We start from the raw sequence: 14,338 nt of genomic DNA, 5'->3' as shown, positions 1-14,338 counted from the left end.
ATGGATTTGACAATTATATTTAAAACTCTGCATCCCAAAGCAACAGAATATACTTTCTTCTCGAGTGCCCATAGAACATTCTCCAAGATAGGTCACATACTGGGTCACAAAACAGCCCTTCATAAGTATACAAGAATTGAGATCATACCATGCACACTTTCAGACCACAATGCTATGAAACTTGAAATCAACCGCAGGAAAAAGTCTGGAAAACCTCCAAAAGCATGGAGGTTAAAGAACACCCTACTAAAGAATGAATGGGTCAACCAGGCAGTTAGAGAAGAAATTAAAAAACAAGTGGAAACAAATGAAAATGAGAAGACAACAATCCATATGCTTTGGAATGCAGTGAAGGCAGTCCCGAGAGGAAAATACATTGCAATCCAGGCCTATCTCAAGAAACAAGAAAAATCCTGCCTGCTTTTAGATTACTCACATGTCTGTAGGCAGGAGACTTCAGACTCTTGCTAGCTGTTGGTTGGACGCCTCACTCAGTTGTTTGTCATGTTAGACTTTGCATCAGGCTGGTCAGATGTCTTCATGACATGGCAACTGGCCTCCTCTAGAGGGAATAATCTGAGAGAGAGAGAGAGAGAGAGAGAGAGAGAGAGAGAGAGATTGAAACCAGAGTGTCTTTATGACCTCTCTCAAAAGTACCACACTGTCACTTCTGCTTGATTTATTAGTCAGAAGTAATTCACCAAGTTCAGCCCACACTCAAGGAGAGGGGATTGAGGCTCTACCTCTTAAAGGCAGGAATAGGAAAGAATTTTTGGACATATTTTAAAATCACTGCATTCTACCCTCTGGCCACAGATTGTTTACTTTTCTTCCCATTTATTCCCCTGCACCCCCAGGCCTCCCCAAAGTCTCATCCCTTTATGGCATAGCTGGAAATTAAAGATATTGGCATCTAAATCTGATTCAGATGAGACTTCTTATATGCAGAGTTCCTTAGGTGTAGCTCCTTGAGTATAGTTCCATTTGATCTAAAGACCTATGAACTAAAGTGACAAGTTATCTGCTCCCAAGCACACAACTTTTAGTGGTGGGACAGGCAGAGGATAACCTGTTAAACAACTAAAATTGTTTAACAATTTTTGTTAAAACAACAACTAAAAAAATAAAACAGGAAGTAAGCATAGGATAACAGCCATATTTTTCTGTTTGAAAATGGGGAAACTAGGAGCCACTGGTTCACAGTATTCTGAAACCCACCCAAACACAGGTTAATGGTACCTTGATGAAGACATGAAGCCCGGGAATGTTTCTTCATGGCCATTAGCACTGCTCTGAGTCATCCTCACTCATGAAAGGGAGCCCATATTTATATCTGCATGGTTTCTCAGCCTGCTCCCTGCCGATGGAAGCTTGGGGATGCAAAAAACTCTTCATTTTGTAGTGATCTATCTCCTTCAGTCCGTGTCTCTTGACCTAATTGTACTGATCTGTCTCCTTCAGTCCATGTCTCTTGACCTAATTATCCTCAAAATTTTGTGAGTCTCCTGTGAATCTTATTGGGCTAACTTAATTAGACAAACCATACCCACAAGTCTCTTTATGATAAGCCCTGCTCTAACTTGGGCTTCTGCTGGGACTCCTGAGGGACAATACTCTTAAAGCTTCTCAGAGACCTGTTGTTTAAGTGAATGGATCTCTGGAACAGCACCTTGAATCTTCCTGAGATCTTAACATAAAATTTTATAGTCACACTCTCAGCTTCATCTTTAGACCTTGCTTCCTGACAGTGCCCTAGATTTTGTTTTTGCCTGGAAGCCATTCTTAATTTTAGCATCATTTGCCTTTTGGAGAAGCAAGGAATTTTCACATACAGCAAGTCCTGGCTTCTTTTTATTTAACAGTGTTTCCTTTCGCTTCTGTATCTCTTCTTACATTTTTACATTTTAAGCAAGAAGCTAAGTGGCACCTTCAAAATTTGTCTTGAAATCTCCTTAGCTAGATCACCCAGTTCATTAGGTTTATTCTCTAATTTACACATTCCTGGGGGTGATTTTCTGACACCACATAACAAAGATCTTCTTTTCTCCACTTTTCAATAAGATTTTTTTATGACTTTAAGCTTTTACCCATAGCTTCCTTGAGGAACTTCTGCAAAGTGTATTCAATACTCTCTAGCTTTTACTAACTCCTCAAAGTCCATTCAACTTCCACAGTCTGATGGCAAAGCCACTTCACATTTTAGGTTTGTTACAGCATTGCCACATTCGAGATACCAAAATATGTATTCATTATCTATTGATACATAACAAATTACCCCAAATTTACTGCCTTAAAACAATAAATAAATATTTATCATCTCAGTTTCTGTGAGTCAAGAATTCTGGGATGGTTTGCCTCATGGTTCTGGATGGTCTTTTGTGAAATTGAAATCCAGATGTTGGCTGGGCCCACCATAATCTGAAGGCATGACTGAGGCCGGAGAATCCGTTTCCATGTTCATTCTTCTCACTGTTGGCAGGAGGCCTCAGTTTTTCACTATCTTTTGGCCGGAAGCCTCAGTTTCTTCCCATGTGGGTATCTCCATCGAGTTGCGAGAGTGTCCTTCACAATATGGTAGCTGTTTTTGTCCGGCAGTGATTGATCTGAGATTGAGAGGGAGAGAGAGAGGGAGGTGGAAGGTAAAATGTGTTTCATGATCTACTCTCAGAAGTATGCCATTGCTTCCACTTTATTCATTAGAAGTAAGTCACTAAGTTCAGTTCATACTTCAGGGGAGAGAAATGAGTCTCTGCCTCTTGAAAGGAGAAATATCAAAGAATTTGTGGACACATTTAAAAATCGCTGCAGAGATCATAGCAGTTTCCTGTTTAGAAACCCTTCAGTGGCTGCCAGTCATATTTAGAATAAAATACATAGCCTTTCATGGCTGGTCCCTGCCCACCTGCTGGATATTGGTTTTCTACTTGCCTTCTTGTCACTGTTCTTTAACTGCTTCTAGCCTTACCTCATTCTTTGAACAAGATGGGCTTCCCTTCTCCTTCCCTCTCGCTCTCTCTCTCCTCCCCCTTCTTCACCTCCCTCTCCCTCTCCCTTTCTCTCTCTCTCTCCCTTTCTCTCTCCCCCCTCCAACAATTATTTCTTCTCCCTAGAATGCTTTGTCCCCTGATGTTTGCCAACTTGACTACTTTATACCATTTAGATCTTAGTTTAAATATCACTTCCTCATAGAAGGAGGATCAACTAATCTGAGATAGCTGCAAAAATACTTCTATCGTATTATACTATTTTAATATTTTGTATAGTATTTGCATTATTTTTGTTTGTTTGTTTACCTTTTTGATTATCATCTGTCCTCCCTCCCACTTGAATGTAAGCTCCATGAGAGTTTGGGTCTTTTCTTTGATTTACATTGCTTTTTCATCATTGCCTAAAATTTTATTTGGTATATGGTAGATGTGCAACAAATATATTTTATATGATTTTATAAATTATGTATAAATTTATTTTATATATTTTGTTATTCTGATAGACTGTAAACTGAACAAGGGCAGGATTGTGTTAGTCTTGTTCACTGATGCATTCTTAGGACCTGGCATCTGGGAAACATTCAAAATTTGAAAAATAATATAGGTGAGGAAATTTGGAGAGATTAAGTAAATTTCCCAAGGTCATTTAGCTAGTAGTGGCAGAGCCAAGGCTCAAACCCAGGCCTTCCTGATTCTAAACTATTAGTACCATAACCTGTAAAGTTCTCAAAGAGCCATTCCTCTTCTCTTAGTTCTGTATTCTGGTATTTGCTAATGCACTTATATAAATCATTTCACAGTTATATTTAGTGGACATGTACTATTTAAGATCCATAGTTTTCATGTAACATTCTTTAAATATTTTGATATGTCGGTATAGTTCACGTACTAGTTTTCTAGGACATTTTGAGGATTTATATTTGTTTCAACAAGCTTAACTTGTCACCTTCTATATTTTACTTCAGGGCCTGGAATCAGGTATTAAAACTCTTGGTATGTAATGTATTTTGGGTCTACAACAACACTTAGAGAAGTATAAAACATAGATTACAGTGGTCATTCTAAAATGTCTGGCTAATTCAGTAAGCATGTATGGCATGCATACCATTTTGTACAACCTATACACTTCTAGGCAGTGGAATGGAATGTTGTCTCTACTCTCACAGCAGCTCGAGCCATAGTCGAGGAAATTAGATCTCTACTGTGCCGTAAGCACTAAGAAGTGCTTTGGTTTTTTGTGAGGTGTTTTGTTTTGTTTTGTTTTGTTTTGTTTTGTTTTTGAGTGTAATGAGCCTCCCTTTCCTACTTTTCTCCTGTCTTTAAGATTTGTTGGAATACCTGGAGGGCTTCTGGAACTATATGTCCCAGATAACCATCATCAGGTAAACTTGGGATTGTTATTAATAGAAACATTGTCTTGAGGAGGGATGCAGGATGCTTTACTGGTTGTCTCTGGGTTGAAGCATTAAAGCCGTCAATTTAGTCTACTAGGCCAAAGACTGTTGCCGTATGCCAGGCTTAATCCAGTATTCTGGGCTTAATTTTCTTGGCCTTTGTGATATAGTTTTAAAAGATATTGAGATAAATTTTAAGCAAATGCTTTTATCTTCTTCTATTTTTAGATCACCACACTTATTAATCATAAAGATAATACCAAAAAGTCTGATAAAACTCTGCAAGCAATTCAGCGTGTAGGACAAGCCGTCAACTTGGCAGTTGGAAGATTTGTTAAAGTAGGGGAAGCTATAGCCAATGAGAACTGGGACTTGAAAGAAGAAATAACTATTGCCTGTATTGAAGCTAAACAAGCAGGTATGTGATATTGATATTAAAGCTTTTTTATACCAATTTTATTGCTTTGGATACCATGACAGATTATTGTCTTATTTTGAGCAAAAATATGTTCTGTGCTTTAGCCCTGTGATTATAGATTCCTATAGATTCTGGATTAGCTTCCAGAAATATGGAACTTCTCTTGGCTCAAGTCCTAAATCTGACACACTGAATTCTTTCACTGGGTAGGGAGATGGTCTTCCATTCTTGCCATTAGCCATTGAAATGCCAGAGATACAGAGGAATGTGGGGCATAGTCTCTGTCCTCAAGGAGCAAATTAGCATGCTCAGGGTTGTAAGTTTGAGCCCCATGTTGGGTGTAGAGATCACTGAAAAATAAAATCTTCAAAAAAAAAAATTAGTGTATTCCTATACTGTATAGCAGACAAATCATAGTGACTACAAATTTTATGAAGTCCCACAGTTCTCTATAGCTGGTGGCACAGAAGCCTGAGAGAACCTGGGGTATTTTGATGGATACAAGTAGTTCAGCCTTGTTGAAGTACAATTTTTCCATTTTTTCTTTCAATAAATATTTAGTGAGTGCTGACTATATGCCAGGCTTTCTTTTAGGCCATTGTGAAATAGCTGTGTGTACATCAGTCAAATGTCTACCCTCATGGAGCTTGCATTCTAGTGAGGGAGACCAGAAACAAATGAATAGATATATAATTATTATTCATGAAAAAATAAAGCAGAGTAAGGGTTAGGAGACCAGAGGAGGTATGTTTTACAGAGGACAGCTTTTTTCAACTTTGATACTGTTGACATTTGGGGCCAGATAATTATTTGTTGATAATTCTTTGTTGGTGGTGGGGGCTGTCCTGTGCATTATAAAGTATTTACCAGAATCCCTAGCTTCTACCTATTAGAAGCCAGTAGATTCCCTCTTCTCCCACTGTGACACCAAATCTTGTAACATTCCATACCTTGTCAAATGTCCTTTTTGGGGTCTAAATGGCCCCCAGTTGAGAACTACTAAGGTAGAGAGTCAGGAAATCCTGTAAGGAAGTAACATTGTTGCAGAGACTGAAAAATGAGGGCCACAGCTACATGAATGAATGAATATCTGAAAGAATGGTATTTCTGGAAAGGAGAAGAGTGAGAATAGGTATGTCCTTCTAGGCAGAGATAGGAACTTTGGACTGTGTTATAAGTATAATAGGAAGCCTAATGGAAGGTTTCATACAGGGTGGTGGCACAATCTCATATTTGAAAAGGTCACTGGTGGGGTGCCTGGGTGGCTCAGTCGGTTGAGCATCTGATTTCGGCCCAGGTCGTGATCTCACAGCTCGTGAGTTCAAGCCCTGCGTCAGGCTCTGTGCTGACACCTCAGAGCCTGGAGCCTATTCCAAATTCTGTGTCTCCCTCTCTCTCTGTCCCTCCGTCTGTCTGTCTGTCTCTCTTCTCTCTCTTTCTCTCTCTCAAAAATAAATACACATTTGTTTTATTTTTTTAGTGTTTATTTTTGAGAGATAACGCCAAGGTTTGGATAACTCCAAGGCTTGGAGTATGAACAGCTAGGGAAATGGTGGTGCTATTTACTGGGGGAGGAGCAGGTATGTTTAGAGGGTCATCTGGGTGAGATAAGGCCAAGTAAATATGGAGGGGCCAACCAGGTCATATATGGTCCTGTGTGTTCTATGAATGGCTTCAGGTATTACTCTGTAGATGATAGACTGAGGAAATTTCAGCCAGATGAGAGACATAGTTTGTCTTTCTGGTAGTATGGAGGAAATGAACAAAGAGGGTTGATTGAGAGAGTTCAGACACAGGGAGGGAAATTACTATGGAAGCTTCTACAGTAAACCATGCTAAGCCACGGCAATGTCTTAGAGATAATAAAGAGCAGGGAGGGCGTGCAAAATATTAAGGTGGTTAAATAGCTAGAACTTTGGTATTAGCTAAAAGAAAGGGAGGATTCTGAGTTGACTCTTGAATTTCTAGCCATTCACTGTGATAGTGAATAAACTTTAAGTGGGGAAGGAGGGATGGCCTCATTGTATTTATAACTTGTATTTTGCCTACATTTTAAAGAGGATTTGAAATAGATTACAATAAAAGATATATGTTTAATAAACCCGTTATAATAGGAGATGAAAATAAACATTCTGGAAAGTTTGGCCAATGCTGTTACTTTAATTAAGCATGAAATTTATCTTTGAAAATCCTGAAAGGCAAGACAAAAATGTGGAAAAGAAAGGGTTATATAATTCTCATTGTTTGTTGAAAGGAAACAGACCAGCTCGTCAAGAGGAGAGCAACTTTTTTCCTGGCACTAAATTATTGTGTGGGCACTTATACAACAGACATTACATAAGGCAGTGGACAATTCAACAGAAAATGTAGAGATGGTCTACATATTACTGTTTTTTTATAGCAACCCTTAATTAGGTTTTTGAATAGGTTTTGAATAGAGTTTTTTTAATGAAAGGGCAAGCTGAGTCCTACTCACCTTATGGGCTTTGTAGGATGTCACTGTGCTCAGTGTATGGTGAGAAAAGAGGACATGGTCCACCGACCCGTACTCCTGTAGACTGTGGCTCTCTGTGAGTAACTCTAAGGCCAGGCGGCTCCATACAGGAATCTTTCAGAAGCCATCTGTTGTCATGGGCTCTGCCTGTTGTCTCTTTTCATTTGGAAGTTGCCTTTCCCCTCTTGAGAACTACCTCTTATGTCACTCTGGTAAGAGAATGAGAATGGCACCTCCTGGAGTTGTATATATGGAAGCCCTAATTTCTCTTAACATGCACAAATTTAAGACTTAACTTGAATCACTCCTGAAATGTTTCTGGTCCACTCAGCCCATAGTAATCAATTTCTCCTCTGAACAATTTAATATTTATTTGAGGGGAATAATGTAAAGTAGTGATAAAGAACTAGGACTTTGGAGTCAGACTGCCTGGATTTTAGTCCCAGCTTTTCACTTGATACCAGTGTGATATTGAGCAAGCTATTAAACTTTTTTAAACCTCAGTTTTCTCATCAATAAAATAGGTGTGATGTTAGTGTTTACAGAAGTGTTTTGATATAATGCATGTATGCATTTGGCTCATAGAAAGTACTCGATAAGTATTAGTTGTTATACTTATTACTGTTTTTCTTTTTTCTTTCTTCTGTTGAGTTCTTTTTTTTTTTTTTAAGATTTTTTTTTTTTTTTTTTAAAGTAATCTCTACACCCAACATGGGGCTTGAACTTATGACCTGCAGGATTAAGAGTCGCATGCTCCACTGACTGAGCCAGCCAGGGGCCCCTCCTCTGTTGAGTTCTTGCACTGTGTTTTTACCTTTTTTAAAATTGAGGTATAATTGACATATAAAGTTAAGTTCGTTTTGATGTACAGCATAGTGACTCAATATTTGTACATACAGTTGGCTTTAGACAACGCAGGGATTAGGGGTACTGACCCCCTGTGCAGTTGGAAATTGATGTATAACTTTGACTCCCCAAAAATTTAACTGATAGCTTACTGTTGACCATAAGCCTTACCGATAACATAAACAGTTGGTTAACACATATTTTGCGTGTTATTACTGTATTCTTACAATAAAGGAAGCTAGAGAAAAAAAAATATTAAGAAAGTCATAAGGAAGAGAATATACATTTGTAATACTATACTGTTTTTACTGAAAAAAAAATCTGCATGTAAATGGACCCACAGCATTCAAACCCATGTTGTTTAAGGGTCAACTACATTGTGAAATACTCACACAGTAAGTCTAGTTAATATCTGTCATCAGATATAGTTAAAAAAATTTTGTGATGAGAACTTTTAAGATTTAGTGTCTTAAAAATAAGCAATATTTTCAAAAATACGGAATACAGTATTAACTATAGCTGCCACGCTGTGTATCACATCCCATAACTTATTTATTTGGTAACTAGAAGTTTATAATTTTAGACTCCACCCAATTTGTGCCCCTCCTCCAATATTTTTACTTGTCTACTTAGGTTTTATATTTTATATGGGAGCTCAATAAATATTTGTATTTAACCGACTTTGGATTTTCACATTAAGACACAACAGTAATTACATATACAAGTTAAAAATGGCAACCACGAAGCTAAAAGGACAGCTCTGTGACTTTTTCAGAAAGCTAATTTCTGAACAGTCTACACTTTGAACAGCTTTATAATGTTAAGGAAGAATTTGACCATGTTGGTGGAGCTAACCAAATGTTACCATCCCACGTAGTTAGGAGTTTAATGCCTGGGTTTAGTCAGAAAAAGGAAAAGTTATATAATACCATATGTGCAGGCTCATATGTAGTATCTTTGAGGATTGAGAGCTGTAGGAAAAAGTAACATTTTCCAGAGGTAGAGAGGAAACATTTTTATCCTCTAAATTATTGCAAACTGATACTAATCCTCTTGCCCCTTTTTGTGTACATAAAAGTTTAATTCTAACCTTTCTATTCCTCTGTATATTTTGCTATGTAAACTGTATTAGTAACCTATTGTGTAACAAATTAACCCAAACCTAGCAACTTAAAACCACATTTATTACCTCACATAGTTTCTGAAGGTCAGAAGTCAGAGAGTGGCTTAGCCAGCTGGGTCTGGGTCACTGTTTCTCATGAGGTTGTACTCAAGGTGTCTGTTGGGCCTGTAGCTATCTGAAAGCTTGACTGGACCGCAGGATCTATTGCTTTCCTCTTTTGATTTTTGGCAGGCTTTACTTCTTTGTTGGCTTTGGCCAGAGGCCTCAGTTTCACCTTATCTATGCCTCTTTGTAGGAATGGCTACTTACAACATGGTAGTTGGCTTCCCTCAGACAGAGAGAGTGAGCGAGAGCAACCAAGATGGCTACCTTAGTGTCTTTAAAAACCTAATCTTGAAGGTGACAAACCATCACTTCTACCCTACCAACCCTGGTGTGATGTGGGAGGAAACCACACAAAGATGTAGATTCCAGGAGGTGGGGAACTTTGGGAGCCATCTTGGAGGCTGGCTACCACAGACTTCCTCTTATTAGTAGAGTTTGAGCTGTTGTCATGATATGTAACCAATACATATCTAGTGGCTTATCCTTTGGGTTTTCCTGTGTTGTTTCAGATTCCTGTTGTCTGAAAGTAAATTTACCATACCCCTTTCTGTGACCTTCTTTCTGATTAAAAAAAAAATGATTTAGGTTCACAAACTCGAAGCCTCTTTTTTTTTTTTTTTTTCATTTCTCCTTCTTTTCTTATCACTGTTCAGGTACGAATTTTATATTTTCTTTCCTTGGTATCTCTCAAATCATCTTTTTCATATTCCCATGGCTGCCATCCTTGCAAGATCCTTACTACTTCATACCCACCGATGACATAGCTGCCTCATTAGTACCCTAACTTTGAGTCTCTCCTTTCTAGTCCAGGTGCTTTCACCAGACTCATCCTAAATCTTGATTTCATTCTGTCACACCCTATGACCTGTCCGTGAAAGTTCAGGTACTTTTATTCAGTATCATTAACCTATGGGCAGATACTTTATTGGATGTATATAATGATATTGACAAGGGGACTTCTGTGAGAAAATCAATCTATTATGTACTGAGGTTTACTTAGGATGTAAAAAATTATCTTGAACATTGCAAGATGATGGAAAGTTTATTTTTTTTAAATTGTTAGGTTAAACCATAAAGTTTGGAAGAAATTATAGCCTGGTTTCATTTTTAAGGAGAACATATATTTGTATTGTTTTATTGATGCATAATTGCTATTACAGAAATCAAAGCATTTTGATGGCAACATTTTGATAGTGAAGAAGAGACTTTTTCTAGAAGGTTGGAAGTTTATTTGGTACAATGGGCATGGTATGCTAGGCATCGTAAGAAGTATAAATTCAAACAGCAGGTCTCAGGGTCAGCCTGTGGTTTGAGTTCTCAGGATAGATGCTTTCATTGTTTTCCCATGCAGAACCCAGGTGCCCAACAGATAAACTAGATTGTTATTTCCCTTTGCCAGTGGATCATTTTTCTACGCCCCCTTTTCACTGAAGATGCCTCCCAAGGGGCACAAAGCTTTGTCTTTTTTCCGTGGGTGTTCATAAAAACCCTAGCCCCTTCGGGGTATGGAGATGTGCAGTGACCCCTACCCCTTACCCCAGTACACCTCTGTCTCCTCACCCCTGGCCAATGCCATGGCAGCTGCTTACTGCTCTGCTTTGGGTTCTCCTTCTTTTTTTTAACTTTTTTAAAACTTTTTTTTAATGTGTACTTATTTTTGAGAGACAGAGACAGAGACAGAGTGTGAGCCGGGAAGGGACAGAGAAGGAGACACAGAATCTGAAGCAGGCTCCGGGCTCAGCTGTCAGCACAAGACCCAATGTGGGCTCGAACTCACAAACTGTGAGATCGAGCTGAGCTGAAGTCAGACACTCAACTGACTGAGCCACCCAGGCACCCCTTAACTTTTTTTTTTTAATGTTTATTCATTTTTGAGAAAGAGAGAGAGAGAGAGAGAGAGAATATGAATGGGGTAGGGGCAGAGAGAGAGGGAGACACAGAATCCGAAGCAGGCTCCAGGTTCCGAGCTGTCAGCACAGAGCGCCCCCCTTCTTCTTATTTTGTTTTTTTAATGTTTATTTATTTTTGAGAGAGAAAACATGTGAGCAGGGGAGGGGCAGAGAGAGAGGAGACAAAGAATCCAAAGCAGGCTTTAGGCTCCAAGCTGTCAGCACAGAGCCTGATGCAGGGCTCGAACCCACGAACCAGGAGATCACGACCTGAGCCATGGTCAGACGCTTAACCGACTGAGCTACCCAGGCGCCCCAGAGCAGGAGGCTTTTTAGATCATGTAGTTGGCTATACCACTGGAAACAAAAGTTAATATATTTTTCAAACTTGGTGAAGGCAACAAATTTTTCAGAGTTCTCAAAGTTCATTATTTTGTCATTCAGGAGCCTCATATGATAATCCTTGTGTTCATCAAAGAGTAGCTATTTCTTCTTCTTGAAATTAAACTCCAAAGCCAATGTCTAACTGTTGAGCATGATCTCTCTTCAAGAGTAAAGTCTAGATTTTAATTTAAGTGTATCTTATTCCCAATTTAACTTTTCACCCTTGCCTTTCTTGTTAGGAGAAACAATTGCAGCACTTACAGATATAAGCAGCTTGAATCACCCAGAATCTGATGGCCAGATCACAATTTTTACGGATAAAACAGGCGTTATAAAGGCTGCAAGATTACTTCTTTCTTCAGTGACAAAAGTGTTGTTGCTGGCAGACCGGGTAGTCATTAAGCAGATAATAACATCAAGAAATAAGGTACTTGTCTTTCTTGTGTTTCTATACTTGTGACTTTCAGGGTTGTTCAAAAAGTATCTTTTAGGTTAATTACAGGTAATTTGGCAATGCTTGTCAGTTTTAATGTTTATAACTCCACTTGTCTATAGCTTAAAAGTGGTATTTCTTCTGTACCTATAAGTCCTAAACAATGTGTGTTCTGGGTCTAAACTTTTAGATGCAAATAATATTTCTTCTCAGAAAACCATTATCTACTTGTTTAAGCTTATTCGTTAAAGCTTTTCATGTGCACAAATTCAGGAAGAAAAGCCAAGCACCATGACAACATATGTAGTGGAAACGTAGTTGATAAAAATACCAAATTCCTCAGTATCTTTTTTTTCAGAGTCAGAGGATAATAATTTATGAGCTTAAGAAAAAAAATTCAGTCATCTGAAACCACAATTATCCAAATTTCTACAAAATTTCTACATGCAGTATCCCTAGAGACAATGGATAATCATGAGGCTTACAGAATAAATTTAAACTCTCCCAGCCTAGAACTTTTCCAGTCTCTTCAGCTAATGGTTGTGCTCTTCCATCATCTGGGAGGCTAGGGCATGTACAGTCACTTCTTTCCCTGGATGATTCCCTAGGCAAGGAGGAGGGGAGTCTGCCAGGGAAGAGGTTGTCTTAGTCAAGTTTGAGGACAAAACTACCAGAGGAGTGTTGAGTGAATCAGAGTGTGAGTTTCAAAAGAAAAAGAATTTGGAGAGGTAGACCGGGCAGTGCCAGAGGGACAAGAGAAAACCTTCCTGTCTGTGAAAGATAAGAGTGTCCACGCAGTGGCGGCCATCGGCCTTATCTGTCCTAGGCGCCTGCACTTCCTGAGCTGCCAGGGCAGATTAACACACCAAACATCCATCACATCCTCAGTTTAAAAAAGTAAACACAGGATATCTGTGTTTTCTTTACCTATCTTGGTCTGACGAAAGCTAATCCAGTGGTGTTATTTTAGAGAAAGGGATTTGAAAATATGTTTCACATTTACTTACTTTACTTCTAATATCAAGAAAACACCTAACATTGTCTGTTGGCTCTGCTAGAGATTTCTCGCTTCTTTCACCCCAGCTTCCCAAAGCCTCTTGGCCACTGATTTATTCGACACAGGCAATTCCTGATTCATCCAAACCGTTTTCCTGCGCTCGAAGTGCCACAATTCCCTTCCCACTCCTCACAGTGCAGGTGACCTTCCTTCCACTTCTTCCACTTCTTGGGAAGAATGGGGTTCCTGGGTTCTGGTTCACTGAACCTCGAGGCTTCTGTGTGTCGTCTTTTTCCTCCCTCGCTCCCTAGTTCTCTGAAGATTTGATTACCTCCGTCCTGCACACTTCCACCTTCTCCAGACTTTGCTACATGAATGATCTCCTCTGTCTATTGAGGCATTTCTTGTACTCTTTTTCCTTTTAACTTTCAGAGTAACACCAAGTCTTCCCATCCTAAAGACAAATCATTCACTAGATGATGTTAACTTTTGGGTCTGCTTCACTACTGCTCTGGGCTCTTCCTTTCCTGCCTTCTCCTCCTTAGCTTTCCCCTAGAATTCAGTTTCTCCTTTTCCCTGGGTACTCAGCCTCGACATCTCAGTCTCTTTCACATCTACACATGACAATAAAATATTCCGTTTTGCAGGTTCTTGCAACTATGGAAAGACTGGAGAAAGTGAATAGCTTTCAAGAGTTTGTCCAAATATTCAGTCAATTTGGAAATGAAATGGTGGAGTTTGCACATCTAACTGGTGATAGACAAAATGTATGTATTTACCACATTCAAAAATCTTCAAATACATGCATACCTTTTAATTTGGATGGAGGTGTGATCTTTGTGATCATTTGGGTTGGTTTCTTTGCTTATTAAACTTGTAACCTTGCTGTTGAAAGCCTTTCATAAAACAGCCAGGATAAAGTAAATAAATCTGCATGGTGTTTTGTTTTTGTGGGGTTTTTTTGTTTTGTTTTGTTTTTTTTGCATACATACAACTGTTAAATACGTTCTCACTACACACACTAAGAAAGGTCATACTTGCCTTTACGGCTCAAATCTAATATTCCCTCTTCTATGAAACTACATTTTACCGTCTACCCAGGCTCAGACAAATAAATTGAGTCATCATATATATTCTGATAGTATTTTGTTGTATATCTTGTTAATTCTTTTTGTAACTTGTTATATATTATTCTGCTCTGATCTGTTTCTGTAAGTTTTCTACATTAGATCACTAGTACTAACTCAAGCATTGTTTATCTGCATTAG

At 38.7% G+C, this 14,338-nt stretch overlaps 1 protein-coding gene across 1 annotated transcript in view; it reads left to right on the top strand.

Annotated features, from left to right (window-relative positions):
• Positions 1-14,338, top strand: part of CTNNAL1 (catenin alpha like 1) — a 64,667-nt gene that overhangs the window by 14,511 nt on the left and 35,818 nt on the right. The window contains exons 2-4 of the mRNA XM_030293364.1: positions 4,610-4,799; positions 11,880-12,067; positions 13,718-13,837. Coding sequence (XP_030149224.1) covers positions 4,610-4,799; positions 11,880-12,067; positions 13,718-13,837 — 498 coding nt within the window. The remainder of the gene's footprint in view (positions 1-4,609; positions 4,800-11,879; positions 12,068-13,717; positions 13,838-14,338) is intronic.

Source organism: Lynx canadensis, chromosome D4, assembly GCF_007474595.2.
Source record: "Lynx canadensis isolate LIC74 chromosome D4, mLynCan4.pri.v2, whole genome shotgun sequence".
NCBI classification, from domain to species: domain Eukaryota; kingdom Metazoa; phylum Chordata; class Mammalia; order Carnivora; family Felidae; genus Lynx; species Lynx canadensis.
This window is presented reverse-complemented; position numbering and strand designations above follow the sequence as displayed.